At 52.7% G+C, this 27778-nt stretch overlaps 3 protein-coding genes across 5 annotated transcripts in view; 2 read left to right on the forward strand and 1 right to left on the reverse strand.

The window, feature by feature from the left end:
* Positions 1-15215, reverse strand: part of MED12 (mediator complex subunit 12) — a 34921-nt gene extending 19706 nt beyond the window's left edge. The window contains exons 1-17 of the mRNA XM_058814392.1: positions 14989-15215; positions 14548-14652; positions 13536-13727; positions 11724-11883; positions 10994-11169; positions 10612-10722; positions 9792-10046; positions 7746-7892; positions 7360-7459; positions 5294-5430; positions 4431-4562; positions 3913-4039; positions 3057-3286; positions 2582-2662; positions 1545-1718; positions 1166-1310; positions 122-240 (exon numbers count right to left, since the gene is read on the reverse strand). Of these exons, the coding sequence (XP_058670375.1) occupies positions 122-240; positions 1166-1310; positions 1545-1718; positions 2582-2662; positions 3057-3286; positions 3913-4039; positions 4431-4562; positions 5294-5430; positions 7360-7459; positions 7746-7892; positions 9792-10046; positions 10612-10722; positions 10994-11169; positions 11724-11883; positions 13536-13727; positions 14548-14652; positions 14989-15087 (2490 nt within the window). The 5' untranslated portion in view covers positions 15088-15215. The remainder of the gene's footprint in view (positions 1-121; positions 241-1165; positions 1311-1544; positions 1719-2581; positions 2663-3056; positions 3287-3912; positions 4040-4430; positions 4563-5293; positions 5431-7359; positions 7460-7745; positions 7893-9791; positions 10047-10611; positions 10723-10993; positions 11170-11723; positions 11884-13535; positions 13728-14547; positions 14653-14988) is intronic.
* A 1417-nt stretch (positions 15216-16632) lies between these two features.
* On the forward strand, positions 16633-20265 carry IL2RG (interleukin 2 receptor subunit gamma). Its single transcript, XM_058814388.1, has 8 exons — positions 16633-16785; positions 17614-17704; positions 17940-18127; positions 18248-18390; positions 18495-18657; positions 19095-19200; positions 19269-19353; positions 19454-20265. The coding sequence occupies exons 1-8, from the start codon at positions 16695-16697 to the stop codon at positions 19655-19657; spliced, it is 1071 nt and encodes a 356-aa protein (XP_058670371.1). The 5' UTR covers positions 16633-16694; the 3' UTR covers positions 19658-20265.
* Positions 20266-21527: 1262 nt separating this feature from the next.
* Positions 21528-27643, forward strand: LOC131564110 (sestrin-3-like). Of its 3 annotated transcripts, none has more exons than XM_058814385.1 (9): positions 21528-21677; positions 24355-24558; positions 24758-24940; positions 25056-25292; positions 25402-25513; positions 25678-25814; positions 26157-26347; positions 26641-26785; positions 27306-27643. In XM_058814385.1, the coding sequence occupies exons 1-9, from the start codon at positions 21612-21614 to the stop codon at positions 27393-27395; spliced, it is 1365 nt and encodes a 454-aa protein (XP_058670368.1). In that variant the 5' UTR covers positions 21528-21611; the 3' UTR covers positions 27396-27643. The 3 variants fall into 3 exon arrangements, with proteins under 3 accessions (XP_058670368.1, XP_058670369.1, XP_058670370.1); XM_058814386.1 differs by having other exon boundaries at positions 25678-25799; XM_058814387.1 differs by having other exon boundaries at positions 25696-25814.
* The last annotated feature ends 135 nt before the right edge of the window (positions 27644-27778 follow it).

Below are 27778 nucleotides of genomic sequence, written 5' to 3' on the forward strand. Positions count from 1 at the left end.
GCAAACACAAGACAACACTGAGTCCCTCAGCAGGCTCATCTCCTTCCAGGAAGTTGCTCTCAGTAATAGAAAGAGATTTAGTCAGGGCCCAAGAAGGACAGCAGTATTCAAATTTTCATACCTGAGATGTGACTTGGTGCTGATCAAAGTGAGAAAGGTGCTGGAACTTTGCAAAGATATCTTCAGCTGTTGGGAATGCTTCTGGCTTGCTCTTTTTCCTCTTCTGGCCTTCCTCTCCACCTACCAAAGTTGAAAACATCAAAAACAGTGTTAGGCTGCTTTCCTCACCAGAGGAATAAACATCAGTCAACAGCTTCTGACGGCTCCCCAGCAAGATCAGCCCCTGTCATGAAGCACAGGCAAAAGGCCTGAGTCCTAGACCTTAGGCTGATTAAGGACTATCTTTAATTTAAAAAAAAAAAAAAAGAAGTGAAGGAATCCCTAACCTAAGAATGGCAGTAGGGCAAACACCAAGTTTATCCCAAATGGAAGTACTCCTTGGAGTATCCTTCTGCCTTTATTTGGAAATACACCCATTCTCTGATGAGAACAGGCATTCTGGACTGGAGATGCTCAGCCACAAAAGTTTCTTTGTCAGAGTACTCCACATTTTAAAGCATCATCTTTTCACCACATTTTAAGTTGCCTTTAAGGCATCAGACTAAGAAAGAAAAACTGTAGCCAGTTTCTCAGCTGCTGAACATCAGACATTTTCTGTTGATTTTGACCCAGCTATCCAAATTTCCTATCCTACACATTTAGCACATGCCTGAAGTGTAACAGAATGATATATTTAGTGAAGTCTTTGCCAAATATGCATTGGCAAAGTATTTTCTGCTTCTTGTACAAGGATCCAAATGCAAGAATAAATAAAATAAAACACGGAAAGCCAAAGTTTTGGCCAGGGTCTCACTCTGAACATTGTATGACTCATTTCTCTTCTGAAGACAAGTTAATTAAACATTTAACCAGCAGGAAACTAATTGTCTTACTTGCTGGTTAGCATGTTTGAAAAAAGAGCACCATTCCAGACTCATTCACTAGTACCTCTTACCAGACACTGCAGATTGAATAAAATCCTTTCACTGTGAGACTCCAGACAAGGGAATCAGCCAACTGGAAAGATGCTCCTACTTCAAAAAGGAGTGTCTCAAGCTCTACTAACCTGTCTCTGCAGTGCTCTTTCTGTTTAAGACTTTTAGAATGTCTTTGGTTATTTTCTTGATGGTATGGCGAGCGTCGTCCCGTTGTTTTCCAACCCCAAAAAGAACCACCAGCCTTTGGTTACACTCATGACTGCATGACTCCTCCTGGGGACCCAAAAGAGACAACTGCATTAGCAACTACAAGACTGAATGCTTTAATCTTGTTTCACATCTGCATCTCTGAAAGAAAAAGAAAACTTTCATCTCAGAAGCTTCTCTGGAGTAAACAAGGAGGCATCCAGAAAAGTAGAACTGCTCCTTAGCCAGGCACAGCAGGGAGAGACAGCAGCCTCATGACAAGGACAACAGCAGGGCAGCAGTTGGGAGCAGGTCATGTACCTGAGGAATAGGGAAGTGTGTTGCATACTGGATGTGCCGAGGCTGGTCATACAGGGATGCTAGCATTCCTTCCACAGACTTATCCTTCAGCAGAGTCTTTCCTTCCTTTTCAGGATCTGGCTTTTCAGGGGAAGGGCTGGCTTTAGATTCACAATGCATTGGTGGAGAAAACATCTGGGGAGACATAAGAGCAAGAACATGTAGTTAGGAAACATGGTCATGCAACAGTAAAGGTTGCTGAAGGAATGCACTTCTGCTCAGGCCTAAAAAGGAGTAGGAAAAGGAAGGGCTGGAAAACCAGCCAGTTCTTAAAGCAAAAACCAAGGTAATGTGCCAAGAGACTATTCCTATTTTTGCTTCTGATCTATGTTGTATATTAGGTTAAACACAACAGGAAATAATACAATAGGAGTAATAAATTTGTAGCTTAGAGTTTTGGAACAGCCCCTTCCACAGAAGTGAGATTCTGGGAAAGCATGTAACTTTACATCACACCTGGCTGACATGTACCTTGAAAGGTCAGAGATGGCTGGATAGATGTAGGTACTCAGGAATTTTTCAAGCACCATGAGTTAATTTTACTGCTAAGTGCTTCAAAGTGTTCTACTACCATGAACCATACCCACAGATATGAAGAACTGTAACCCTGAAGTAGTAATGAAGGTCACAGAGTAGGATGAAAGCAGAGTAGTGTCTTCTTCCAGGATCAAGAAAACCTCTGCAACTGGTCACACTCCTGATCTGATGCCATCATGGCCATTCATTTCCCATCCACTTTGAAGCAGCCCACTTCCTACCCTGCCCAAACACTGGGCTGGCAGTAGCCAGAGCATAAGAGGCTCCAGGAACAACTGGGACTCACTCTGCCCTGATGAACACCAACCTACATAAATAGGTGATATGGGCCTTTTGCAATGTGAACTGCCTTACAACCCAGCCACTTCCAGCTGATACACAACAGCAAGGCAGATGCTGCTCCTGGGCTCACTACAACACGCTGACTTTACTTACTGAGTAACAGGAAATGCTGAACGTACCGAAAAGTCTGTCTTTTCCATGTCATCAAAGAGCATGCTGGGGTTGTGGTCAATGTCCATGGGTTCTGAAAGACCTGTGTCCTGGGAACAGACAGAGCAGCTTTACATCTCAGTGATGCATCAGGGAACAAGAGAATATTTGTTAACTACATTGATGTCCATGTTGGACAGTAACAGCAGTATGCCACCACACCCATGGCACCTGGCAAGCTGGAGCCTGATACACCTCATAATATGCTGCTCTGTATCAAGCCATGAAAGATTCTCTCATCGACCCTTCTACAATCTGCAGGTCCTTTCCAGGCAATTAGAACATAATTTTTAATTGAAATGCTAAGGAAATAAGTTGAGGGAAGGAAGAACAGGAGTCAGTGGTACACTCTCCAGCAGGCAACAGCAAGGAGGCTGCAAAGCTGGTAAAAACAGGCAAGCACAACACAGATGTACAGGAGGGCCATGGTGCTCATGCTCTCACCTCCAGCTTGATGCCACTGCTCCCCTCTGTCTCTTTCCTGTCATGTTCCTCAGCAGGGTCATCAAAGGGTGAGGGAGGGCGAGGTCCATGAGAGTCCATGGCGAGATCACCCCGGGAGATGAGCGTGCACATGTAGATGTTGTGGGAGAAGACATCATGTCGGATCAGCTCACAGAACAGCAGCACCAGATTAAAGAACTCCACCTTCTCGTTTTCCTTCCCAGGATCAGCTGAAAGGACAACACAGACAGTCAGGGCTATCAGAGTAATTCTGCATCACCATAAGCAACATCAGCCACCTAACGGAGGGCAAGGGAAAGCATTTCCTGAGATGTCAACACAGTGACTGATACACAGTTCTGAGATTACAGCAGGGACTAAAAGCAGAAAGTCCAGTTTCAAAAATTAGCAATTAAGTAAGCCAAAAGCTCTCCAGTGTCATAGCCCAGAGCCACTGGACTTAAGTACTATTCCTGGGTGTACCAACAGTTGCCTTCATCATTCAGACCTGTTATCCTATCCCACTTAACCTGTTTGCAGCACTTCCCATCAGAGCCAGAGCTTTGTCACCAGTTCAAAACCTCCCTTTAGTTCTCAGCCTGAAGTAATTCCTGATTAAACTCGTTTATCCTTGGCCAATGCTCTGTTAACAGAACTGCCTCTGTACCATCTTTTTGTCATCTGGCCCTGCAAGTTGCTTTTCCTCCCTCACCAAGATAAGCTCTGAATTGCAAGGAAGCCAGATAGAGAATTTAGATATACCCCATACCTACACACAAGAGAGTTTCACACAAATTCAAAGTTTTTAAGAGAGGGAAAGCTATAAACTGGGAGACCACAATTTCTTATTACATACTTAGCATAGGAGCTTGAGTGTCAAGGAACTGCATAAGGACATCCTGAAAGACAGGAGCACTGGCTGCTGACAGAGAGCCCGAGGAGATGGAGCCCTTCTCATCCACGACTTCAGAGTCCCCACATCTCTGAAGAAACAGAAAAAAGTACCAACTGCTGACACAGAGGAGAAACTTCCTATCCACATATCTCAAAGAAGAAGCCTTGAAGAGAATTTTTCTATCTTGCTCTTATAAGCAAGCCACCACACAGGTTTCTGTAAGCTACTGCACAGTCTCTAAGTATGACAGTGCTTTTGCACTGCAATCAGCTGTCCTCAAATCTATCCCAGAAATGGGATATGCACCATCCCACAGGCTCATTTATGACCTACATTGGTCAGATGGAGCAAATGCCATAATTAGCAGCACCAGTGACAAGAGGCACTGTGCAGATCAGCCTTTGCCTGTCAGTGTAACAGGAGTTAGGTAATTTCAGCTCTCCTTTACTGTTCCCAGCCTTCCAGGAATAAGGACCTACCTCAGCCTCGATCTCTGCTTGACGCTTCTCCAGGAGTTTGGCCACGACCATGGCCCTGTGGCGCCCCGAGCGTTTGTAGCTGACAGCCCACTCACACAGCAAGGCCACCACTGCATCATCATCTGGGGAGATCTGGGGGGACAGAAGCACTGCAGTGAGAACCTGAGCCAAGCAGAAGAGGGGAGCAGATATAACAGTGGGTCTGCTCTCCATACAACGGGGACTGAACACTGCTACATTCCCCTCCTCCTAACAGGAAGGACACATGTCAAGCTAGAGCCCTCCTGTTTTGACTGCATTCTGCAATGTGAGGTCCACAGCCCCTGAAAAATCTCCAGACTGATTCTGCTTCAGAAAATCATCTCTCTAATCACAGCACTGAGTAAAACACAACTTCTCAACACCCTCATACAAAGTATATGAACAGCCAGCCCTGCCCTCTTCAGGAACTACTGCAGTAGTGGATGCACCATGGTCCTACACATCATAAATACATCAGCTCCCAGGCTAAGAGGAACCTGAACTGGGAGCTCCCAGGAATCAGCAGCCAGCCCAAAATGTGACCAGGCTAGTACTGACATAACAAGTCCTTAGCACCAATCTGGTATGCAGACTGACCTCCTTCATCAATTCTCTCAAGCTTACATCTATTTGTTGGACTTTCTAGAGCACAGACCCCACCTTCTCATTTTAGTACCTCCCTAACAGAGCTGCATGCAATTCTTTTCAATGGAGATCATGTCTCTTGGCCAAAGGCCACTACCTAGTCAGCTCTCTGCAGACACAGGACAATAACAGTGTGGTTATAAACAAGAACACAGCCACATCCAAGACCAGGGCCCAGCAGCCAAGTCCCAGAGCACCTCATGACTGTCTTTGGTTGGACCCAGCCCAAATATCCTGTTATACAAGGAATCCAAAGAGTTGCTGAAGTCAGATCTTTCAAAGCTGTGACTGTCCAGAACTTCTAAGGTATGCAAGACACGGCCAATTGTGAAACCTAGAAGAGAACAGAAAAGAAAAATGTGTATTTAGCACCTGGTACAACAGACTAGAGCAACAGCAGATGTGTTGCCAAGGTCAGCTAAGGTCAGAAACGCCTACACCTCATATCAAGACCAGTTCCACAAGGAAGATGGGTTGTAGTTGTAGGTGGTTCTCTTTTAAGTGGAAGAGAGGATTTGGACCCTTTATCCAAATGCCAGATGGACCCTTCTCTAAGGGAAGCCTGATGCATTCCTGGTGCCCAGGTTAAGGACATGAAATCATGAAACTTCCTAGCCTGGTCCAGCCCTCAGACCTTACTGGTCTCCCCCACAGAAGGAGATGAAGTCTCAAGTGTAGTCCAAAAACAATCAAAAGGGATTTCAGGACCTCGGGACCAACCATTAGAAAGGGATTCTGGAGCAGAGATTATTTTCTCTTCTATCCTTCCACTCACAGGCAATGACATTGGAAGAAACAGATGGGTCCAGTCTAATATGGCTCCATGGCTGGTGCTGCCACCAAAATACTGTTTCATTCTGACAATGGGAGGGCCTACACAGCAGCAGCATGCTGGACTGTTCAGTGTATGAGAAACTGGTTGGACACTCACATCCAGATGGTAGTGACCAAAGGCTCAGAGTCCCAATGGACATCAGTGATGAGTGGTGACACAGACACAGATCAAGTGCACCCACAGCAGGTCTGTAGATGATACAAGCTGAGTGGTTTGGTTGATAGTCCTGAAGAATGGATGACATCCACAGGGACCTGGAGAAGCTCCAGCAGTGGCCCCTGGGAATCTCATGGGGTTCAACAAGGCCAAGTACAAAGGCTGTACCTGGGGCAGGGCAACCCCAGTACTGATCCAGGATGGGGGATGGACAGATGGAAAGCAGCCCTGCAGAGGAGGACTCAGGGATGCTGGGGGATGAGAGGCTGGACAGGACCCAGCCATGTGCACTCTCAGCCCAGAAAGCCAAGAGTGTCCTGGGCTGCCCAAAAAGCAGCAGGACCAGCAGGTCAAGGGAGGGGATTCTGCCCCTCTGCCCCACTCTGGTCAGACCCCACCTGCAGTGCTGCCTCCAGCTCTGGGCTTCCCAGGACAGGAAGGACATGGAGCTGCTGGAGCGAGTCCAGAGGAGGCCACCAAGTTGATTAGAGGGATGGAACACCTCTCCCAGGAGGAAAGGCTGAGAGAACTGGGATTGTTCAGCCTGAAGAAAAGGCTCTAGGGTGACCTGTCACCTATCACACTAAGATGGACTTACAAGAAATCCTGAGAGAAACTTTTTACAAGAGCAGGACAAAGGAGAATGGTTTTACATTGAAAGAGGATAGACTCAGACTAGATGTTAAGAAGAAATTCTTCCCTGTGAGGGTGTGGCACAGGTTGCCCAGAGAGGTTGTGGATGCTCCATTCCTGGAAGTGTTCAAGGCCAGGCTGGATTGGTCCCGAGCAACCAGATCTAGGGGAAGGCTTGCCCACCCATGGCAGGAGAATTGAGACCATTTGATTTTTAAGGTCCCTTCTAACCCAGACCATTCTATGATTCTATAAGAAGTTTCTGTGAGCTCATTGCTTGGGCTCACTACCCAAGGAAAGCTATATCAGTCAGGCAGGGGTCCATCCAGCTTAATACCCTGACTCTCACTGTGGCCAACAGCAGATTTTAGGGAGAAGCATCAGAGCACGGCACACTGACAAGAGTACAGTTCCCTGGTAAATATTTCCAGCTCCTAGTAACAGAAACTGCCCCTATACCTGGAGAAATTGACCCTTATAAGATTTTGCTCTAGAAAGAAAAAGAGCCATGTCTTACTGCTGACAGTAAATACAAACAATAGTAAATAGGAAAAAAATCAAGAAGAATAGCCAGACAGGAGTTTTGTCAGAATAGCACATGGATCAGGGGGAAACAAACTTTAACCTACAGCAAGTTACCTGCTGTGGTTTCCTGGCACTTGTCAAATGACCAGCGAACCTCCACAGCCTGGCCACGCTCCTTTATCTGCTGCTCAATCTCGCGCAGCTTTGCCCGAACCTAGAAACAATGGACTTGGGTAAACACACAAAAGATGCCTTCAAAGTCCTGGGAACAAAATTACTAGAAAACAAAGAGACTGACAGCAATTCCACTTAAGGTCAGATTCTGCCCATCTTCCAAGGACATTACTAGCTGGCTTACAGCAGAATGAGAGCACTTAATTCCTAGGGATTGACACAGCACCTCCAGATCTGCTTATCACACAACATGAAAAGAAAATTCTGAAAGAGCTAAGATGCAGCTGTTATCCCAAACCACAAGAGCTCCCTTTTCTGAAGCTCACCTGCTGTGTGAAGGCTGAATTCCCCCCTGGCATGGGCAAGTTGGATGGGGCTATAGGCAGGTGGTCCAATGGAGAGCCAGTCTTTATCCTGCTATCAGTCAAGGAATAATGCCACACAAGAGCACTCGGGCAACACAGAATTATACTCTGCAACAGACAGAAAAGTCAGTATCACTGAGCAAATTAAGGTCAAAACAATTAAGTTACATTTAATTGTTTTACAATTACATGTACATCTACAGAACTAACCACTACTTAATCGTATTACCAAGGCACTCATTATCCTCTCTACAGCATATTTACTATCTGGGTGGGTTGGTTTTGTTTGGTTTAATTTTTTTTAAGCTCTGACAAACCCTTTGGATCCTACAAACTCACAGCCCCAATGCACAATCCAACCCTCATGGTCCAGAAGGGGCATTTACATTAGCGACTTACAACTGTCATCAAGTGTAAAGTCTGAGAAGAAACATCAGGTAACAGACCTAAATTAATGAAACCATTTTGTTTGATAATCACAAGTCTGATTATTATAGTAATAATACCATGGTATATGCATTCTCATTCTTTTATGAGCTTGTACATTCAAATAAACACAGACAAAACTTCACTAAACAACTCCTATGATATTCCCCTACATTTTCTGGCTCACAAAGCTGTTTTAGACTCTCAAACCAAAGAATCTGCTTATCTTGAGAACATCAGCAAAGGTTTATTATGCACATTCTTAGAATTATGGAAATCCTTAGAAATGCGCCTGTTTCCACTGAGACATACTAAAGATCAGACTATTATTTACCAACGTCAACTTTTTAAGCAGGTTGTGCCTGAACTCCAAATCAGACATATGCTCATCTATTTTCCCTAAAGCAACTCTCCAAATACAGGATTTTTATATTAGAGACATGTTTTATCACATAGAAAATAGGAAAAAAACCCAACAAACCCTCTAAACGTCTTGACCAGAAAGCAAACAAGACTTAATGCAAAATGGTTATTTATAACCCTGCATTGCTCTCTAGCCCTTGCTTCTAGAAAGGTCCTTACTTCTAGCCAACTGTACTATAGAATTTTTCTTTTCCTCTTTTTCTCTGAGAGCTGGCTGGCTGCTTCTTGATCCTGCCAGGGCTCCTTCCTCTCAAGTTCCTCTCTTGAGCAGCAGATTCCCAAGCTTTGTGCTCTCTTGCTCTTCAACTCCTGCTCCATTCTGCACTCTCTGGAACCTTCTCTGCTTTAACAAGTCTTTTCTCCCCTGGAAGAAACAATCTCCACTCCTGCATGGACCCACCTCACCTAGTCACTCTCCTCTTGAAGGAGAAAAACACAATCATGAATGAATGCACACACTGAACAGAAATTGCCTCTTTCTGACACAAGGACACTGAGAACTGAATCCCACAGTGTCACAACAGCACCAGTTCTTTGAACATCTATCAGTACGGCTTTGGCAACTTTGCCCTTTTATTGCAATGTAACATTTAATCAATCCCCCTACAAAGATTATGAGTTTAGAGTAGTTCCTTTTTACAGCCTGCTACCACTCCTAAATCACCACATTCTTCCATAAAGTAGGAGGGGCTGTTTCTTGTGTGTGCTGCTTGGTTGTGGGCTGGTTTTTTTGGTTTTTTGTTCTGTGGGAACTTTTTTCTGATGAGGGGGATGTTTGTTTTTAAGAGTTGACAAAATTACAAAGCACTTTCATTTCTGGCATAATTTCCTCTCCTGGATGAAAACCTGTTATTGATATACACATGGGAAATAACCCTTTCTTTCTTCCTCATCCCTTCTTTTGTAAAGCTTTCCCAGCCATGTGGAGCACCTGTGAGTAGAGCAAAAGGCTCTATTCCAAATCATTTTTCTTATGCAAGTCAGTCAAGGGCACTGCTACAGCACTGTCTGACAAAAGCTCTGTAACACATCAGCAGAGATAATCATGGTTTGCTATTTCTGTACTCACAAAGCTGCTGACTCAGACTGTAATGATTTTTCTGTGATGGCACACAAACTGTCCCTGCTGACCCCAGGATCACCACCACTGAAACGTACCTGCAGGATGCAGCTGAGCCCATACACCACCGGCCGGTGCTGGGGGCACAGCAGTAAGTCGCTGAAAGGGCTGGGAGGAGGATTCCCTGCAGCTGGCTGAGGGGTGGGAGTTGAAGGAAGAGCATTCCCTGTCTGGGCAGACAGGATGTGTGGTGGGTGCCCACCAGCACCATCCAGCTGCATGGCAAGCCTGCGGGTGCAGAAGTAGGCCAGACGTCTGGACAGGTACGCAGACTGCACAAACTCTCCAGAGTACTGCAGGGAACATGGAAGGAGGGGCAAACATCCTTGTCACAAGAACACAACAAAAAACCCCGACCTTCCCAATGTACTACACTGTGTGACACTGCCTTCAAGAGGCAGTTCTTTTTTGCAGAGAGCTCCTTAGCATCATGGATCACCCACTGGCTACTAAGCATCAGAAAAAGCCTTGAAATGTTCTCTGGCAATGACTTAATGTGTAAAAATGTACCCACACCCAGCCTTCCCAGAGCTTCAAACATTTGCCCAGAATCTGTTACAAGAGAAAGAAAGAAAAAAGCAGTTTCCATGTACTGGTACACAGCCAGTGGAACTATCACAGCTGTGGCATGGGCAGGGATTACCAAGTCCAGTGCAGGAAAAAAGGATAAAGGAGAATAAAAACTGGAAAAGACCAGCACCAAAAAGACATCCTTGCATGAGCTAAGAAGGATGCTCACAGGGACACTCCCTGGTGTTCTTGGTGCAAAACAGCTCGTTATTCCTTATCCAATAGGAAGGGGATGGCCAAAGCAGAAGTGAGCACTCTCCTAAAGCAAGCTGAGAGTGCATTTCTCACCCGCAGCAGCAAAGGAAGGAGCATTTTCAGAAATTCATCCTCTCCTGACCGTATCTTCTCAAAGCACTCCAGGACCCACGTGAGGAACTCGTGCCGGTCCAACATGCCATCCTGCACACAGATAAAAGCAGAGCAAATGGGTGAAAGCTGAAGTAACCTCCACTAAGGCAAGGCTGAGCAGCACCGCCTTGCACTCCAACAGTGGAAATTAGTCTGGAAGTTTTCACAGTTCTGTGCTACCCCTGTCCTATTACTGAGCTCAAAACTGCATCTGGTCTATTCACTAGGAAAGAGAGCATCTTGCAGAAATAAATCATGTGGCATCCACTCCCCCTTCCCTCCTCTGCTCACACCAACCCAGCAGTTCCCACCAGTCCCTCACCTGGAACATGAACATAGCCAGTTTCTCATTGTAGTCCCACTGCTTCAAAGCCTGTTCCACCTCTTGGGGCATTGGTCCTGATGGTGAACCACAGCCTTGCCCTGGGAGCTGTCTGTAGAACTCTGCAATTTTCTGCAGCTGCTCTGACAGGTACTTGGTGATGATCTGTGTCCATTCTGGAGAAAAGAGGTTAGCAGTGAGCACTGTGGCAAAGAGGAGCAGGAAAGAATCAGGATGGTGCATAGGTGGAAAGCCAAAAAAAACCAGAACACAGTCAGGGGAACTCTTCTAGACCACAGCAATCTGGAGCAGGCCAGGATGCAAAGATGTTGGATCCAGTAATGTTTAATGAAACTGGGAACACAAACAGGGAGTAACATACCAAAATTCTCTGGGAAATGTACATACTCACTTGGGAAGTAGCTAATCAGTCATTACTAAATTACAACTTTACAATCATTGTATGGAAGAAAATGGTAAGGCAGCAAAGGAGCTCAGTAGAACTTAACAGGGAGAAAGAAAAGTAAGGCATCCATGGCTGCTAAGACTTTATTTTTCAGTGTACTTTCATAGGTGGCCCTGTTACTCAGTTACTCACATCAGAACCCAAGGACTTATCAGCAAGAAACAAGTTCATTTGGATTTCCAGACTACCTCTTACTAAGCAAGAGCAGGCTTAGAAGGAAACAGCTGTGCTGGCCAAAGGCAGTGCAGCCCACAGAGTGCTTACCAATGAAGGGATCAATGACATGACGCTTTTTCACCTTCGTTTCCGTGATGGCAGCGTAATAGGCACAGGTCATTTTGATGAGCCACGCTGCTCTCATTACTGGAACAGTGTATTTGGCCAAATAACCAAAAACCTCTTCCTTCTTGCTAAAGATGGGCACCTGTGATGAAATAGAGAAGGAAAACTGAACTTGGAATAAATGAAGCAGCTAAAGCAGCTATACCTGCTGCAAGTATGAAAAAGGTAAAAAGGCAACAGAGCAACACAGTACCTCTACCTCAAAAAAACCTGCTGCCAAAATTCACTTGTGGTCAGAAAGCAACAGTACCAGAGCTGCATTTCAGTACAAACAGAAACAAAACAAATTGAAAGAAGACAGAACATATAATCACACCACTGTAAATCCATGCCCTGAATCCTGCAAACATCTTGGAAGTTATCCTCCAGAGAGCACATCAACAGCTATGAAAGATACAGACTGAGTCAGTAACAGAGTATCTGCCATGCAGAGTGAAGGAAGGACTCTTCACTTTGTATACAAAACCAAGTGGTTACAGAAATCTCACAATATCATGAGTACTCAACAGAAGACAGAGAAACAGGGAGCTGAGTACATAGCAGGAAGGAATTCATTAATCCAAGATTTAAAATTCAAGATACAATATAGGAGGATACCAGTAAAATCATCAGGCTGCAGGACTATAAACCAGGAGACAGTAACACATCACAGGGAAAAGTACAGCTGTGGGGCTCATTTCCACACAATACTCTGGAGAGTGAAAGTATGTGTGTTTTCACAGAGGAATGAAAAAAATTCACAAAAACCAGGTCCATTTGGCAGGTATCTTCAAGTCCCCAAATTACTGATGTTCATTTATGCTATGTTTCCTACATCCTTCCCAATTACTCTCTGATGCCTCAAAGTCAGACTACCTGGCTACTGACAGTCACTCTTTCACATCCAAGTTCACAAAAATGGATGGAGCTCATAGCAGGAAAACAGGGGAAAACCTTGAAAGGTTCAAGCTTTTACCATGACCTCAGGAAACTGATGGTCAAAACACAAAGAAGGACTAAGTTTATAAAGAGTCAGATACTGGGAAAATCTGATTACTTTATTTTCCCCCCAGGAATGACTCAGATCATTTTGCAACTGGGAGTTATGATTTTTCCACAGTGCATACCACACTGACAAGCACTTTTTTGTATGCCACCCCTGAGAGAGAGCTATCTCCCTTGCTATCAGGCCTGATAAAATGCCAGAGTAAGACCCTTTTTCATACTCTACAGAATTCACAGCTATAAGGGGAATATCTACCCCTAAACTCCAGGGCATAGAAATACTGTAGCCTGGCCAAGACCAAGTGATAGCACAGGTACTCCACTCTGCTGAAAAGCAGAAACACCTCACTGCAGCAGAAGTCTGGGAAGTCATTTAGATGGTTATTTTCAGTAATTCTCACTAAGACTTTTGAGAACTTGAGAAACCCTCCACAACAGAAATGTCCTAATCTAAACAACAGACCAAAGGCAACAGTGGCAGCTCTTTGGAAAAACAACGGAACCTGAAAATAAATCAGTCGTGTCCTACAAGCCAAAAGGCAAAGCTGCACACACCTCAAAATAACAGCCTAGAGACCAGATCTCAAAGTGTGGATGACTACAGTCAGGGCACTACAAATCCCACATCCACTCTGCAAGCTGAAAGCTTCACAAGATGTATAGACAAGGAACTTCTGCAAACAGTAAAAGCCTTCAGAAAACCTTGAGAAACAAGCAGAGATTAAACTCTCTGCCTCTCCTGTAACATACCTTCTTAGCAAGATGAGTGAGGGGCTTAGTTCCAGCCAGATCTGTGAACCAGTTGTTTATGGCACTCTGGGAACGTGCTGTCACCAGCCAAAAGTTATCCTTCTGATTGACCTGGGGTTTCCGTCTGCCCGTGTCAGGCAGGGTGTTGCACCGTAGCTTTTCTGCAATAATACTGCTAAAATTGGAGCTGATCTGGAGGAGAAGGAAAAAAAAAAGGATTCATTACATTTCAGAGGTCAAAGACCTGATCAGTGTGCTTAAAATTTGTCACTCATTTATCACTACTACCAGAAGTCTCACCAGTATCAACTTTTGAAACACAAAGTACCTGCCAATAACTCCTTTGTTATACTTGCAGAGATTAATGTGTCTAGACAACTCATACAATAATCAAGCAGGGACTCAAGTTGAGATGGACACAACCCTTTAAAAAAATACCTGTCAAACCAGACAGAAGGCTCCTCCGACAGAAGTCAGCCAAGGAAAACAAATATCCTGTGCTTATTGATTGCCTTCCAAACCAGGTCATTACTAGTTGTTTTGCCAGGAAGTCAACATCTTGACTTCAGAGACTGGAAAATGGAGTTGAAGCCTATTATATAACTCCCATTTTAAAATTCCAGATGTTTCACGAAATCATACTTTCCTTCTACTATGGCTATCATGTAACCAAACCAATAAGGAGTTTCTCTCTCCTACCATCACAGCCTTGTGCTTTAACAGCAGAATTTAAGGAGTCCTAGATGCTGGCTTAACCAATACTGCAGACACAGACTTGCCCCTAAGATGCACTGAACTAGACAAGAACCTGCTCTCTCAGAGGTGGGACACACTTCTAAACGAATGCAGAATTTGGATTCTACAGAAACGGAGGGTCAAGTCTTAAAAATACCCACACAAAAGGGGAAGATCTCCTAGTTCTCGACACACGGAAGGAACGAGACCCAAGACTGTGCAGGATCCAGCCGCCTGCCCTGCCAAGCCCGCCCTCGACCGTCGGGACGTCTCTCACCTTCGCCGGATTGAAATTGACATTTTTGGCACTGCCGTGCTCGTCCCCAGAGACCGCCGGTTGGTTATTGAAGCCTTGCTTGACATTCAGCGCAGTCAGCTCATCCTGCGGGGAAGGACGGTCAGCAGGGCCCGGCCCGGCCCCTCCGCGCCCACCGCCGCCGCCTCCGTCCCCACGGCGGGGACTGAACCAGGCGAGGCCCGGCTGCTCCCCCGACCTCCGCCAGCCCTCGCTACCAGGCACCGCCCTGGGCAGTGCCGGGACACGGAACCGGGGCTCCCCCGGCCCGCCGGCGCCCCCCACCCCGGGATCCCGGTGGGACGGTGCCCCCTCGCCCAGCTCCCGGCCCCGCGCCGCTAACCCGGCGCTCCCTCAGGTCAGGCCCCGGCACAGCGGTCCTGCACCCCGGGTCCCCCCAGCACGTTCGCCCGGCCCCCGCACCTCCTTCTGCTTAGGGTCCTGCGGGTACACGTCAGGCGGGCCGAGGCGCGGGCGCTTGAGCGGGCGGTGCTCGTAGCTGAGGACGCCGAAGGCCGCCATGGCGGGCCGGCCGGGCGGGGGCGGCCGGGCCACAACAAGGGCCGCCGGGGCCGCCCGCGCCTGCGCGTTACGCGCTGCGCCGGGGCAGGTGGGCGCCGCCGAAGCCGGGCCGAAGGAGCACGGAGAGTCACGAGCGTCGCCGAAGAGGCCCGAATGTTGCCGAAGAGTGCCGAAAATTGACGGAGAGACCCGAGTACTGCTGTGACTGAACGAGGACAGACGAAGAGTACCGAGCTCAGCCGGAGAGATCCGAGAGTCAACGGAGAGAACCGAGCGTCCCCGAAGCGGGGACGAGCGAAGACAAAAAGCGCTGAGGGCCGCAGGAGAGTCCCGAGCAGTGCCGGGATGGCCCGAACCCCTTCCGAGCGAAGACGGAAAGTGTCGAAGAGGGACGGGGCAGCCCGAGCGGAGGCGCCGCGCCGGTGCCTTGCCCGGAGAGGGGTGACACCACCCCCTACCCCCGTACCGGGGCACCCCCAGACCCCGGTCACCAACACCCCCGGTGCGGCCATCACCACACCGGCAGCAGCCCCCAGGGATACCGGCCGTACTGTCACACGCACCAAGCCCCGCTGTGACTCTCCTGCAGCCGCCCCCTCCCACTGCATCGGTGCCTCCCCGTGATGCTGCCAGGGATCCGGGCGGGCTGGGCGCTGGGCTCCCCATCCCAGCCATGCTCCTGGGGCAGCCCACGGGCGGTGAGCCCTACAGCGTGAGCCACGGGAACACGGCAGGATGAAATGGGGGTCCAGGAGGTGTGAGGCGTGGGAACTGAGCAGGGAAGGTGACACTGTCCCGGTGGGATGAGCCAATGGAATGCGCTGTGGGGTCCCAGTGCGATTGTTAAAAACGAGAGCAGGCTCCCGGGGCTAAAGTGATTTCAGCATTTATTATAATAAAAGTAAGGCCCAAAGCAAGGGGGCCGCGGTCCGAGCAGGAGCGTTCCCGCCGAGGATGCTGCAGCGCCGGCGCTGGGGCTGCTCAGCCGCGATGTAGCGATGTACCAGGTGGAACGGCACATACTCAGTGGGTCAGAAGCCCCTTTTTATCCTGTTTTTTGTCCCTTTGGATTGGTTTCTTTTTGGATCCTTCATGTGCACGAAGGTTTAAGGCACTCGATTGGCCATTACAGCTCTGTCCAGGCTGGTTCATTTCACTTGGGGGTGGTGCACTTTCCTAAGGTGTGTTATGGTACACCTTATAACTCCCCTTTTAACCCCTTTGACAATGTAATAACCAAACTAACAGTACATGCTTAACAATCTATCAACTATTTTACAACAGTTTCTAACGTATTTTTAACAGGATGAGCCATGGAGTTCCACTGGGATGAGCCATGGGGTCCCACTGGGATGTGCTACGGGGTTGCAGTGGGTTGAGCTGTGGTATTCCACCAGAATGAGCTGTGGTATTCCACCAGGATGAGCTGTGGGATCCCACTGGGATGAGCCGTGGGTCCCCTCTGGAGTGAGCAGTGCCCCACAAGGCAGCCCTAGGGGCACGCAGGGTGCCGGGCGCAGGCGGTGCCGTGGGCAGGAAGCAGAGTGCTGCGGAAGCCGGCAGCCCTGGCCGAGGCTGCTCGCACGCGTCCCCGCTCAGCAGCCCCCATGGCGGCTCCTGGCGCCTTCCTCGTGCCTGTCCTCCTCCTCCTCCTGTATGGGCTGGGTCCCTACGCTGCTGCTGCCGACAGCCAGCCAGGTAAAGGGGCACAAGGGAAGGCCACGGGCCCCTTTTGTGGTTGGGGCTGGGGACTGGAGCTCCCAGTGATGGCGGGCGAGGACAGGATGTGGGGCTGTGTGGGCTGGCGCGCTGTTGTGGCACACACCAGGGACCCTGCGACCCCTGATGTGTCCCAGGACCTGCAGCACCTGTATGGCCCCTTGCAGTGGGGCTGCCAGGAGGGTCAGGCTGTACCAGGGAGCCCTGTTGGGGTGTCCTTGTGCCCACTGCAGTGCTGGAGCATTTCTGACCCCACCAGCCCCCTGGGAGTGCTCCTGCCCCATCACTCTACTGGCAGATCCTATTGGCCTGTGCCATGTGAGGGTGTTGGACAGGATGGTCAGTGGATCTGCACCAGCTGCCCTTTCCTTCCTGGTCCGTCAGTAGTGCTGTGCACAGGAAGGGGACAGGACACAAAGGTGTTTCTTTCCACCTGGCACTCTCATCCCAGCCACTGTTTTCAGAGAAAAAATGCACTCCTTGCCTGGCTGTCAGTAAAACAACAGCTTTCTGTGGAAAAAGCCCCTCTGTATCCCTGGACCTCCTGGGCTGGTGGGAAGGTGCCCTCCATCTCCAGGTGTAGAAGCAGCCTGTTTGCTCCATTGTGTTACATTAGAACCCAGGAAAGCTCGACCATGGCTTTCTTCTGCCCCTGCAGTGCTGGCTGATGAGCTTGTTTGGTTCGCACAGAGGGACATTCATAGGGATCCGTGGGGATCTGGCATGTGCCATGTCTCTCTGGTGCACCCCTGGGCCCTGGCACAGCCACCCACCACTGCCATGCCCAGCAGTGTCTGTTGCTTGCAGGAGTGGAGTGTGTCCTCTTCAACGAGGAGTACATGAACTGCACGTGGGGGAACAAAGAGATGCCCACAGTCAACTACTCCCTCTTCTACTGGTAGGTGCCCCTGCCCCATGGCCAGTCCTACAGCAGAGTGTCCAGCACTGGGTCCCTGTGCAGGGAGGCTGCTGCCAGCATTGCTGGTCCATCAGGCCTCTCCTGCTCCCCAAGCCCAGGGTGGGGCAGGCTCTGTCTCCAGAGCAAGCAGGGTGGGATGTGCTGGGGAGGGGGTCCTGGTGAGGGCTGGGGCATGTGAGGCCTTGGAGAGTCCTGGTAACCCAGTGTGGCACAGGTACAAGAACACGTCTGACAAGGCAGTGGAGTGCAAGCAGTACCTGCAGCACCAGGGTGTCAGGGTCGGCTGCTACTTCAAGAAGAACGAGCTCATCCAGTTCCAGCTTTTCCATGTTCTCATCAATGCCAGCGTTGGAGGCAAGACCCTGGAGATCTCCAGAAAGAACATGCAGCTGCAGGACCTGGGTACAGAGTGGTGGGGGGACCCCCCCTGTGGGTTCTCAGAGCTCCCCTGGGGGCTCCCAGCTGGCAGCAGGGCCCTGGCCATGGGGCCAGCCCTCATTAGGCATCACTTGTCCCTCGCAGTGAAACCAGAGGCGCCTGTCAACCTGACCCTCCACAACATGAGCAACAACCAGCTGCAGCTCACCTGGGCCTCCCCCTACCCCAGGAACGGGTGCCTGAAGCACGCTGTCAAGTACAAGAGCAACAAGGACACCAGCTGGACGGTGAGAGCCCTGGGCATGGCACCCTTGTGGCTGTGCCTGGGCTGAGCTGAGCACCAGCCTCCAAGGTGGTCCCAGCCAGCAGCTCAGGGCTTGTGTCTCTGCAGGAGCTCTCGGTGAATGGAGGTGTCTTCTCCTTACCCAGCGTGGACTATGAGAAGTCCTACACCTTCTATGTGCGCAGCAAGATCAACAGTTTCTGCGGCACAACCCAGCTCTGGAGCGAGTGGAGCGTTCCTGTCATCTGGGGCAGCAACTCCACTAGCAAGGGTACGTTCTGAGGGCTGCAGTGGGATAGGATGGACTGGAGCATGGCAGGGCTCAGCAGGTGAGAGATGGCCAAGCAAGTAGAGAATGGCCTGAGGCAGCAGCTCTAGGGACAAGACCCATCTGGGCATGTGGGGTGCTGGCAGCAGCATCCTTTGTACTTCTGGAAGCAAAACATACCCCACCAGTGGGACCTGCTGAATTTTGCCAGGGGATTCTTAGCACTGGAGGGAATGGCTGGGCCAGGACAGGGTCACCAGCTAGTTATGGTGACAGGATGGCAGTGCTCGGGGACAGGCCCCTTCTCCATGCTCTGTTCCCAGTTGAGCCCTGCCATGAACAATGCCATGGCCACCCACGCAGGGCCACCTGCAGTCCCACCTGGCTGCCATGGCGGTGTGCTTGCTGTCTGGGGATCAGTGTCACCCCTCTCCTTCCAGGCACGGTGGAGGATCTGTACTGGTTTGGGATCCGCACGGTCCTGGTCCCCATTGCCTCCTGCCTGCTGCTGCTGGTGCTTGTCATCCTGCTGGTGCGCATGGAGAGGTGAGCGTGGGGAGCTGCCTGGGCAGCAGCACTGGGGCTCCTCCCTCTAACACACCTCTCCTGCACAGGGTCTGGGTCATCCTGATGCCCCGAATTCCCAACCCCAGCAAGAATTTTGATGAGCTGTTCATCACCCACAACGGCAATTTCCAGGTAAGGTGGCACAGGCAGCCCTGCCCTGGGCTCACCCTGGCTGTGTGGGGTTGGGGCTGGGCTGGGTGGCAGCTCTCTCACCCTGCTCTGCTCCCTGGAGGAATGGACTGGAGTCCCCAAAGATGTTGTGGAGAGCTTCAAGCCCAACTACAGCGAGAACATCTGCTATGTGACTGAGCTGCCACCCAAGGACAGCCATGAGCCCCTCTGGGACAGCAGCAACCATGCACCACCTCCAATGCCTGGGCCCCCAGCCGCCCCCAGTGAGCATAGCCCCTACCAGAACAGCTATGGGAGGCTGTGACACACTCCTGCACCCCTGCACACCCCATTCTCCACAGCTTTGCTGCCAAACCTTACTGCTCCTCAGGCCCTGCTCCCTGCTCCTGCCATTTCTCTGCCAAATGCCCTGGACCCCCGGTCTTGCTTCCTGCCAAGTGCTCTCCCTGCTCCCAGGTGCCCACAAGCACACCCAGGGATGTGTCCTGGTGAGGGCAGCTGCAGCTAAGCAGGCAGGTGCCACTAGCCAAGTGATGGGGACACAGAGGATGAGGAGTCCCAGGGGTCTAAGTGTGGAAAAATAAGGAAAGATAGACAAGAAAGATTGTAAACATGCTCAAGTGCCTTGCAGCTGATGTAGGGAAAACACATATACCATACTCATGTTGTTTAGCTTTGTGTATTCAGTAAGTAGAACTTGTGTTTAGATAACACAGGCCTGTGATAGACTTAGTGGCACCTTATTTAACATGCTTGAGATTCCTGGCCTGCTGTGGGAAAGATCAGATCACAGTGGTAAACCACAACTGCACAAATCCTTGATAAACAGTCAAAACCAGCAGGTTCAGTGATCCTCTAGGGTGGCCCAAGATCCACAGTGCCTGCATCCCTGCTTATGTGCCTGGGTGCTGCCTGGGGGGGGTCCTGCAATTGGTGAGGTAATGAAAATAAAATTCCTCTTTGCCTTTCATCCGTGGTTTTGTGGTTGTTCCTGTGTCCTGCCTGTGCTGGCTCAGCCAGCCAGCCCCTGTGTCATCCTGGCAGTTCCCCAGGCCTCGCTGCTCCTTCCCCTGTGTCCCCAGTTCTGGTGACACTAAAGCTCTGCCCACCAGGGGATTGCCCAGGCTCGTCCTGCAGGGTCTGAGGAAAGCACCACTGGAGCCCCAGCTCTGAGCACCTCTGACCTCTCACACACAGTGAGGCAGGGGCCAGTCCTGCTGTCCCACAGTGGCAGCATGTTCATCAGCCAACATCGAGCACATGGATGGGTCCCCTCCTGGCTGCCTCACAGGGCTCCCTGCACACTTGGGGATGCGCTGTGACCTCACTGGGCAATGGGCTCTGCTCTGGGCTCTCCAACCACTTCTGCGGCCACCTGCAGCCCTCAGCCACTGCTGCTGTCCCTGCAGATGAGCAGACCTTTCTGGCCAACACTGACTGCAGTCCCCTGCAGCTGCTCTTACAGAATCCCAGAATCAATTATGTTGGAGAAGACGTTGGAGATCATTGAGTCCAACCTCTGTCCAAACTCCACCATGTCAACCAGACCACGGCACTGAGTGCCACCTCCAGTCTTTCCTTAAACACCTCCAGAGACAGAGACTCCCCCACCTACCTGAGCAGTCTAATCCAATGTCTGATCAACCTTTCTGGGAAGAAATTCCTCCTGATATCCAACCTCAGCCTTCCCTGGCAGAGGCACGTAAGAGCACACCCTCCCATCCTATCACTGCTTGCTTGAGAGAAGAGTGGGACCCTCAGCTGGGCCCTGGCACAGCCAGACCATGGCACAGCTGGGCCCTGGCACAGCCAGGCCCTCAGACAGCTGGACCTTCAGACAGCTGGATCCTGGCACAGCTGGACCCTCCGACAGCTGGGCCCTGGCACAGCCGGACCCTCGGACAGCCGGGCTCTGTCACGGCCGGGCCCGGGATGGGGTCACGGCCTGGTTCCCCGCCCGTCCCGCGGTGCCCCGGCGAGGCGGCAGCGCCCCCCAGCGGCGGGGGCACCCCGAGCCCCGCCCACCCCGCTGTGGGCGGGGCCTGCGCCCGGCCCCGGTAACTTTCCAGCCCTGCCCACGTGGTGCGGCGGCGGCCGCCCCCTGGCGGCGGCGATTGGCGCAGGCGGGCCCGCCCCCCTGCCTGCCGCGGTGCCGGCTCTGCGCTGCCGGCGGCCGCACCGGGCGGGGGCACCGGCACCGGGCACCGGGCAGCGGGCAGCGGGCACTGGGACTGCGCTCGGCACGGCACGGGCTCACCATGATCGTGTGTCCCCAGAGCGTGGAGCACCCCCGAGGAAGCCGATGCCAGCGGCTGCCGGGGCAGGTAGGACCCGCCCCGCCGCCACCACCGGAGCCCGTACAGGAGCACCGGGCTCAGCCCTGCTCGCCGCCACCGGGCCGGCACGGCTAGGGCACCAGCAGGCCGGGGCATGCCCGCTGGCCGTGCGCGGGACCGGCGGGGCTGTGCTCTCGGGATGCCGCGACCGGCGGCTCGGTCTTGGTCCTGGTCCTACTCCCGGTGCCGGTGCTGGTGCTGGTGCCGGTCCCGGTGCGGCGGTGGCGTCCCCGTCCCCTTTGTGCGGGATGCGGGAGGCGCCGTGGCTCCATCACTGCCAATCAAACTTGTTTTTCTCTCTCCGCCTGCACTGCCCGCGCCGCTCACCGGGGGCGCTGCCGCCGCCGCCGCCCGCACAATGGGGCCCCGGGTACCGGCCGCCGGCACCGCCGGAGGGGTCCCTGCCGCAGGCACTCGGACTTCCCCTGTCCTCTCGAATGCCCAGGCACAAGGGCCAGAGGTGCTGCCGCGGCACCGTATCCAGAGAACGTTACCGGAGGAGCCACCGGTACCGGCGGAGCCGCGGTCTCACCGGGCGAAAGGATGAGCCCCGGCCGGGCGGGGAGCACGGCGGGGTCCGCCGGCCCCTCTCCCGCACATCCCGGCGCTGTCCGGGCTCCTCAACCTCCTGCCTGCTTTATGTGCTCACGGCTGCCGGCCGGGAGCCTCGGGCACCGTTCCCCCGGGGTCCGCCGGGCGGGGAGGGGACGAGGTCGGTGGTGGGTACGGTGGGTACGGCGGGTACGCATCTGAGGTGCCTGTCAAGAGTTCGGGGGGCCCGGACACAGAAAGGTTCCCCTGGGAGGGAGGCGATGCTCCCACAGCCCGGGAGTGCGAGTGGATGCACTCCGGGAGGAGGAGGAGGAGGGCTGTGGCCGAGGAGGATGAGGAAGGTGCCACTAGGGCCAAGCGAGAGGTTGGGGTGGCAGAACTGAGGGCATGTGGCAGGCGGTGCCGGTAGGAGACACCCTGGGCTGAGCTGGTGCCTTTGGTAGTGGGCAGTTCAGCCTGGCCAGGGGCTGAGAGCCGAGGAGGTGGCTGTTCTGCGCCTCCATCCCCCCCTTCCTTCATCATCTCCTTCTAAGACACATCTGCCTGGTTGCTTGCTCCGTCATCACCTGGACAAACGGAGTGAGGAGAGCTGGCAGCACCAAAGGCTGAGCCATGGTTGCACAGCTCCTTCCTGGGACCACCTTTCCCAATAAGTGGAAGGGCCCTTGGCTCCTCCACCTCAGCCCTCCAGGACAATACCAGGGCTGTAGCCCCTTGGGTGTCCTCACAACATCTCATTTCCCCAGGCAGAGGGACTTGGTAGGAGGCTTCTGCAGGTCACTTCTGGCTTTCATCTTCTCCTGTCAATCAGAGAAGCTGGTGCTTTTCATCTTTCCATTTTAATAGGAGTTTTTGGGGTTTTGTGGACCCCTTTTACCAGAGGAAGTGAAGAGGACACTCTAAATGTCAAGTAAACCTTTTGTTACTTGAGCGATGGTGTTTTCACCAGAAGTGCAGGATGGTGGAAAATAGCCTGAGCTGCTTCCTGCACTGCCTGTGTGGGTGCAACTGCTCTGTGCTGCCACACAGCTCACCCCTGCTGTCTGCCCCTCACCCCTGGCTGCTCTGCCAGGCACCCTGGAGCTTTGGTGGTTTGCAGAAGTGCTCCTGGTTTCCTGGTTTTCTCCATTGTTCCCATGCTCCAGTCACCAGCCAGCCTTTGGGTGACTGCACTGGAGAGACAGGTGGAAGGAACAAGACAGGGCCAGAATTTCCCAAGAGAGATTTCAGTTCAAGCCTGGGAGCCGAGATGCATCCTTTGTATCCAGGGGTGCTGCTGGGCTCCCACATGTGAGCAGGACCTGTGGCTTCCCGTGTGACACGGGTAGCACCTGCTGTACCCGTACTCTGGGGTGGGCAGGGTGCAGGTGCTGTCAGGTGGGAATTGTGGCAACACGGTCCTTGGAGCATGGCAGCTGCCTGGGCATCTTTCCAGCATCCCTGCCCTCTGTTCCCACCACCCTCTCAGGAGGGGCTGGAGCTGTGCTGGACCCTGGTGCCAGGCTGGTGCGGGCATTGCTGGGGGTGTCTGTGTCTTGCCAAGCTGCCCATCTGTGTTTTCTCTGGTGGGCACAGAGCTGTGCTCTGTGCTGCAGGATGCCCTCCCAAGCTGTCTGCTTGGGCAACATGTGGGGAGCTCTTCTGTGTGCTTCTGATCACATGGAAGGTACCAGGCCATGGTTTGCCTCTTGGCTTGCCAGGGCAGGAGGCTGGGAGCCCCTCTGCTGTTTCTACAGCTCTCTCACATCTTGGTACTGGGCAGGAGGGCTCCATGCTGGCAGATGGGCTGTCCATTCTGGAATGTATTTTGTGTTGTGTTTCTCCTGATCTGGCCTTGCACCACTACAAGGAACATTATTCCTGGTTTGCCCTTTGGTTCTGCTCACCACGCAGAGCCTTCTCCCAGACAGAGACCAAGCTGTGTGTCTTGCTACCTGTCCTCCTGCTACCTGTGTCACTGAGCAGTGCTCTGTGTGACAGCTGTGAGAGTCCCTCTGGCAGCACCTAGCTGGGAGAGGGATCTCTGCCTCTTGCAGAGCCTGGCCTTAGCTGGGGTGTGCTGCTGCAGCAGGGGCTGCTCTGGGAAGAGCTAAGCAGAGCTTGTTTCCTGCAGGTAGTTAAGATGTCCAGCAGTGACCCTGAGTGCCCCCAGTTCCTCTTTGTGAAGGTGCTGGCAAGCCGAGGGCGGCTGGAGGCGGTGACCCAGCAGATGGGATACCACCCCCAGTACCTGGACAGCTTCCTCAAGACACAGCACTACCTGATGCACATGGACGGCCCCCTGCCCTTCGACTGCCGGCACTACATCGCCATCATGGTGAGCCCTGCTGGGACCTGCCAGAGGGGATGGGGGCTCTGCTCAGCCCTGTGGGGCTCTCCTTAACCTCCAGCAGACACAGCCTGTGCCCTGGGCTTCTCATCAGAGGCCAAAATCACAATGTCCTGGAGGCTGAGTGAGAAGTGGGTGTGGGGGCCTGTCCTGCTGGGGCAGTGATGCTGATGTGCTGCTCTTGCAGGCAGCAGCCCGGCACCAGTGCCGGTACCTGGTGAACCTGCACGTGCTGCAGTTCCTGCGGGCAGGGGGGGACCCCCAGTGGCTGCGCGGCCTCGAATTCATCCCCCCCAAACTCCGCAACCTCAACGAGATCAACAAGATCCTGGCACACCGGCCGTGGCTCATCACCAAGGAGCACATTGAGGTACTGGGAAGGGCTCTCAGCCAGGGACCAGGATGGCAGTGGGGACAGCAGCCTCCCCAGGGGCTGCCAGCACCCTGCCCATGTGTCACATTGCTGGTGTGTCCGTGTTCTGCAGAAGCTGCTGAAGATCAGCGAGTGGAGCTGGTCACTGGCAGAGCTGGTGCACGCCGTCGTCCTCCTGGCACACTGCCACGCACTTGCCAGCTTTGTCTTTGGCTGTGGCTGCGAGCAGGACGAGGGGCTGGGGGGCCGGGGCGTGCTGAAGCCACTGTCACTCGGGAACCAGTGCTTCTGTGAGGCCACTGCCAGCAACAGCTACGGCCAGGAGCTGCTGCGCATCAACCGCAAGCGGGTGAGCCCCAGGGTGGGTGGGCAGGGGATGGGGGGACAGGGTGGCTGTGCAGGTGTGGGGGGATGCCCTTGGGAGTGCTGCCCTCACCCCCAGGCCTGTGTCTGTGCAGTCCCTGGACTCCTGCATGGAGCTTGATTCCCTCCGGGAACGCATGCAGCGGATCCATGTGGAGACTGAGGGCAGGGACGAGATGAGGCTGCTGCAGCAGGACCGAGAGGAAGGTGAGGGGCAGGGAGCAGGGTGGGAGTTCATGTGGCATCCCTGTGTGTCTGTTGCTCCTCTATGCCTTACATTTTCCATGATGTGTGGTTCAGAGGGGCAGAGCAAGGGCTGGTTGATGTGGCTGGGAGCAGGGCAGCTGAGCTCTGCTCTGACCCAGCTGCAGGGCTCTCCCCTCTTGCAGATACTGACGGGGAAGTCACTGGTGCCACCAACCTTGCGTGCTACATGCAGGACCCTGACTTTGGATACCAAGACTTTGCCCGGCGCGATGAGGATCAGACACAGGTATTCAGAGTCCAGGTAAGACTCTTGCTCTCTGGGTGGGCAGCAGCTTGGGCTCCCCTCCCCTCCCATAAATACTGGCAGAGTTGCCCATGCAGACTGGCCCTGCCCCACTAGGGTTGGGAAGAGGGAGGTGACTTCTGTCCCCAAGAGTTGATGATTTTTTTCACATGGCCATCCTGGAGGCAAGGGTAAAAATCATTCAAAAGCTGCTTGATAAGGGATGTGGTTTGGGCAGAGCTACCTCCAGAGCATATTCACTGAATTCTTCTGCTTCCCAAGGTCTCCAGGCCTTCTTCCTGGGAACATGCTCCAAGCTCCTTTTTGAAATTGCAAAAATCCTCTTTCTGTGCTCAACAGGATTACTCCTGGGAAGACCATGGCTTCTCACTGGTCAACCGGCTGTACTCTGACATTGGGCATCTCCTGGATGAGAAGTTTCGGATGGTGGATGGTCTGCAGAGCAGTGCCATGGCCAAGCGGCAGGGCTGTGAACCCTCTGTTTTCAAGCGGGGCATCTGGAACTACATCCACTGCATGTTTGGCATTAGGTAGGGAAACCAACCTCATGGTCCAGGGGAGAAAACTGAGCTGACTCAGGCGGGAGGGGAGGGCACTCAGTCTGTCATCCACATGAGCATGGAGAAGGGACAGAGGTGAATCCCCTGCCTGCATGTTGAGACAGGCAGGGAACAGATACTGAACTGCTCTGGCCAGGGCTTTGGGGCAAGGTTTTGGTGCCTGGTGGATGTTGCCATGTGCCCCCCTGCTCTGTGGATGTGCCATGCCCCAGGCAGGCCACGGGCAAGGTGCTGGCTGTGACTCCCCCCTGTGTTCCCCACAGGTACGATGATTATGACTATGCAGAAGTGAATCAGCTCCTGGAGCGAATGCTCAAAGTTTACATTAAAACTGTAACCTGCTACCCAGAGAAGACAAACTCAGAGATGTTTGACAGGTTCTGGAAGCAGTTCAAGCACAGTGAAAAGGTGGGATAGCTAGCCCCTGGCTCTGACTGCCTGGGGCTGAGAGTGGGCAGGGGCTGCAAGCTGGGGTGCTTTGTGAGGTATATGGGAGGTTTTTGAGCCACCAAACCAGTCTGAGGTGGGGGGGATGATGGAAACTGGCTGTTTGTAAGGAGTTGGGCTTAGTGTGGCATGGGGCTGCCCACTGTGATGAGGCCAGGGGCACCAGCAGCCCAGGCATCTTCAAGGTCATTACCCCAGTGCTAAGTGCTTCCTGGCGAGCCCTCTTTCAAGCTGTAACTCACAGGAGCAGCTGCTGTGGGTGTTGGGGACTGTGCTGCTGCCAGCCTGGAATGCTGGTGCCAAGTAGGCAGGGGACTCCCTGGCACACAGCTCTGGGAAGCAGGGAGGGGAAAAGGGGAGCTGCCTGAGCTGGAAAAATTGGTGGCATTTTGATGACAAGACTCATTGCCCAGGTGGGCAGCTGCTTGCACCGCTGAGCACAGCACACTTCAGCTGCCTGAGCCTCTCTGTGTTGCTGCAGGTCCACGTGAACCTGCTGATCCTGGAAGCCCGGATGCAGGCAGAGCTGCTGTACGCCTTGCAGGCCATCACCCAGTACATGATCTCCTAAATGCTGGAGCTGCTGCAGGGCCCGGCAGCCTCCTCTGTCCCTGGACTCGTGTGGGACCCTCACGCTGGGACCGACGGCGAGGGATTCCTCGATTTAGTTCACTTGACTCTGTTGTTCCTTTTTGTTGGTTCCCCCCCGCCTTGTGGGGGTCACTGAGTGGCCCTGTTATGTGCAATTACCAAACTGTGAGGCAAGTCCGTGCTGCTGAGATGCTGGAGACTTGAACATGTCCAAGGAGGACTGCCAAAAACATGGGGGAGAGGGAAGTGGGGAGGGGACTGGGGCCAGATTAGAGGGATGCTCCTTGCCTGGGTGCTGTGGGAGCCTCGGTGGCACAGGGAGGGCAGAGGGGACCGCTGGCTTCCTTCCCTGTGCTGCAGTGG

The sequence above is a fragment of the Ammospiza caudacuta genome, chromosome 14 (assembly GCF_027887145.1).
Source record: "Ammospiza caudacuta isolate bAmmCau1 chromosome 14, bAmmCau1.pri, whole genome shotgun sequence".
In the NCBI taxonomy this organism is placed as follows: domain Eukaryota; kingdom Metazoa; phylum Chordata; class Aves; order Passeriformes; family Passerellidae; genus Ammospiza; species Ammospiza caudacuta.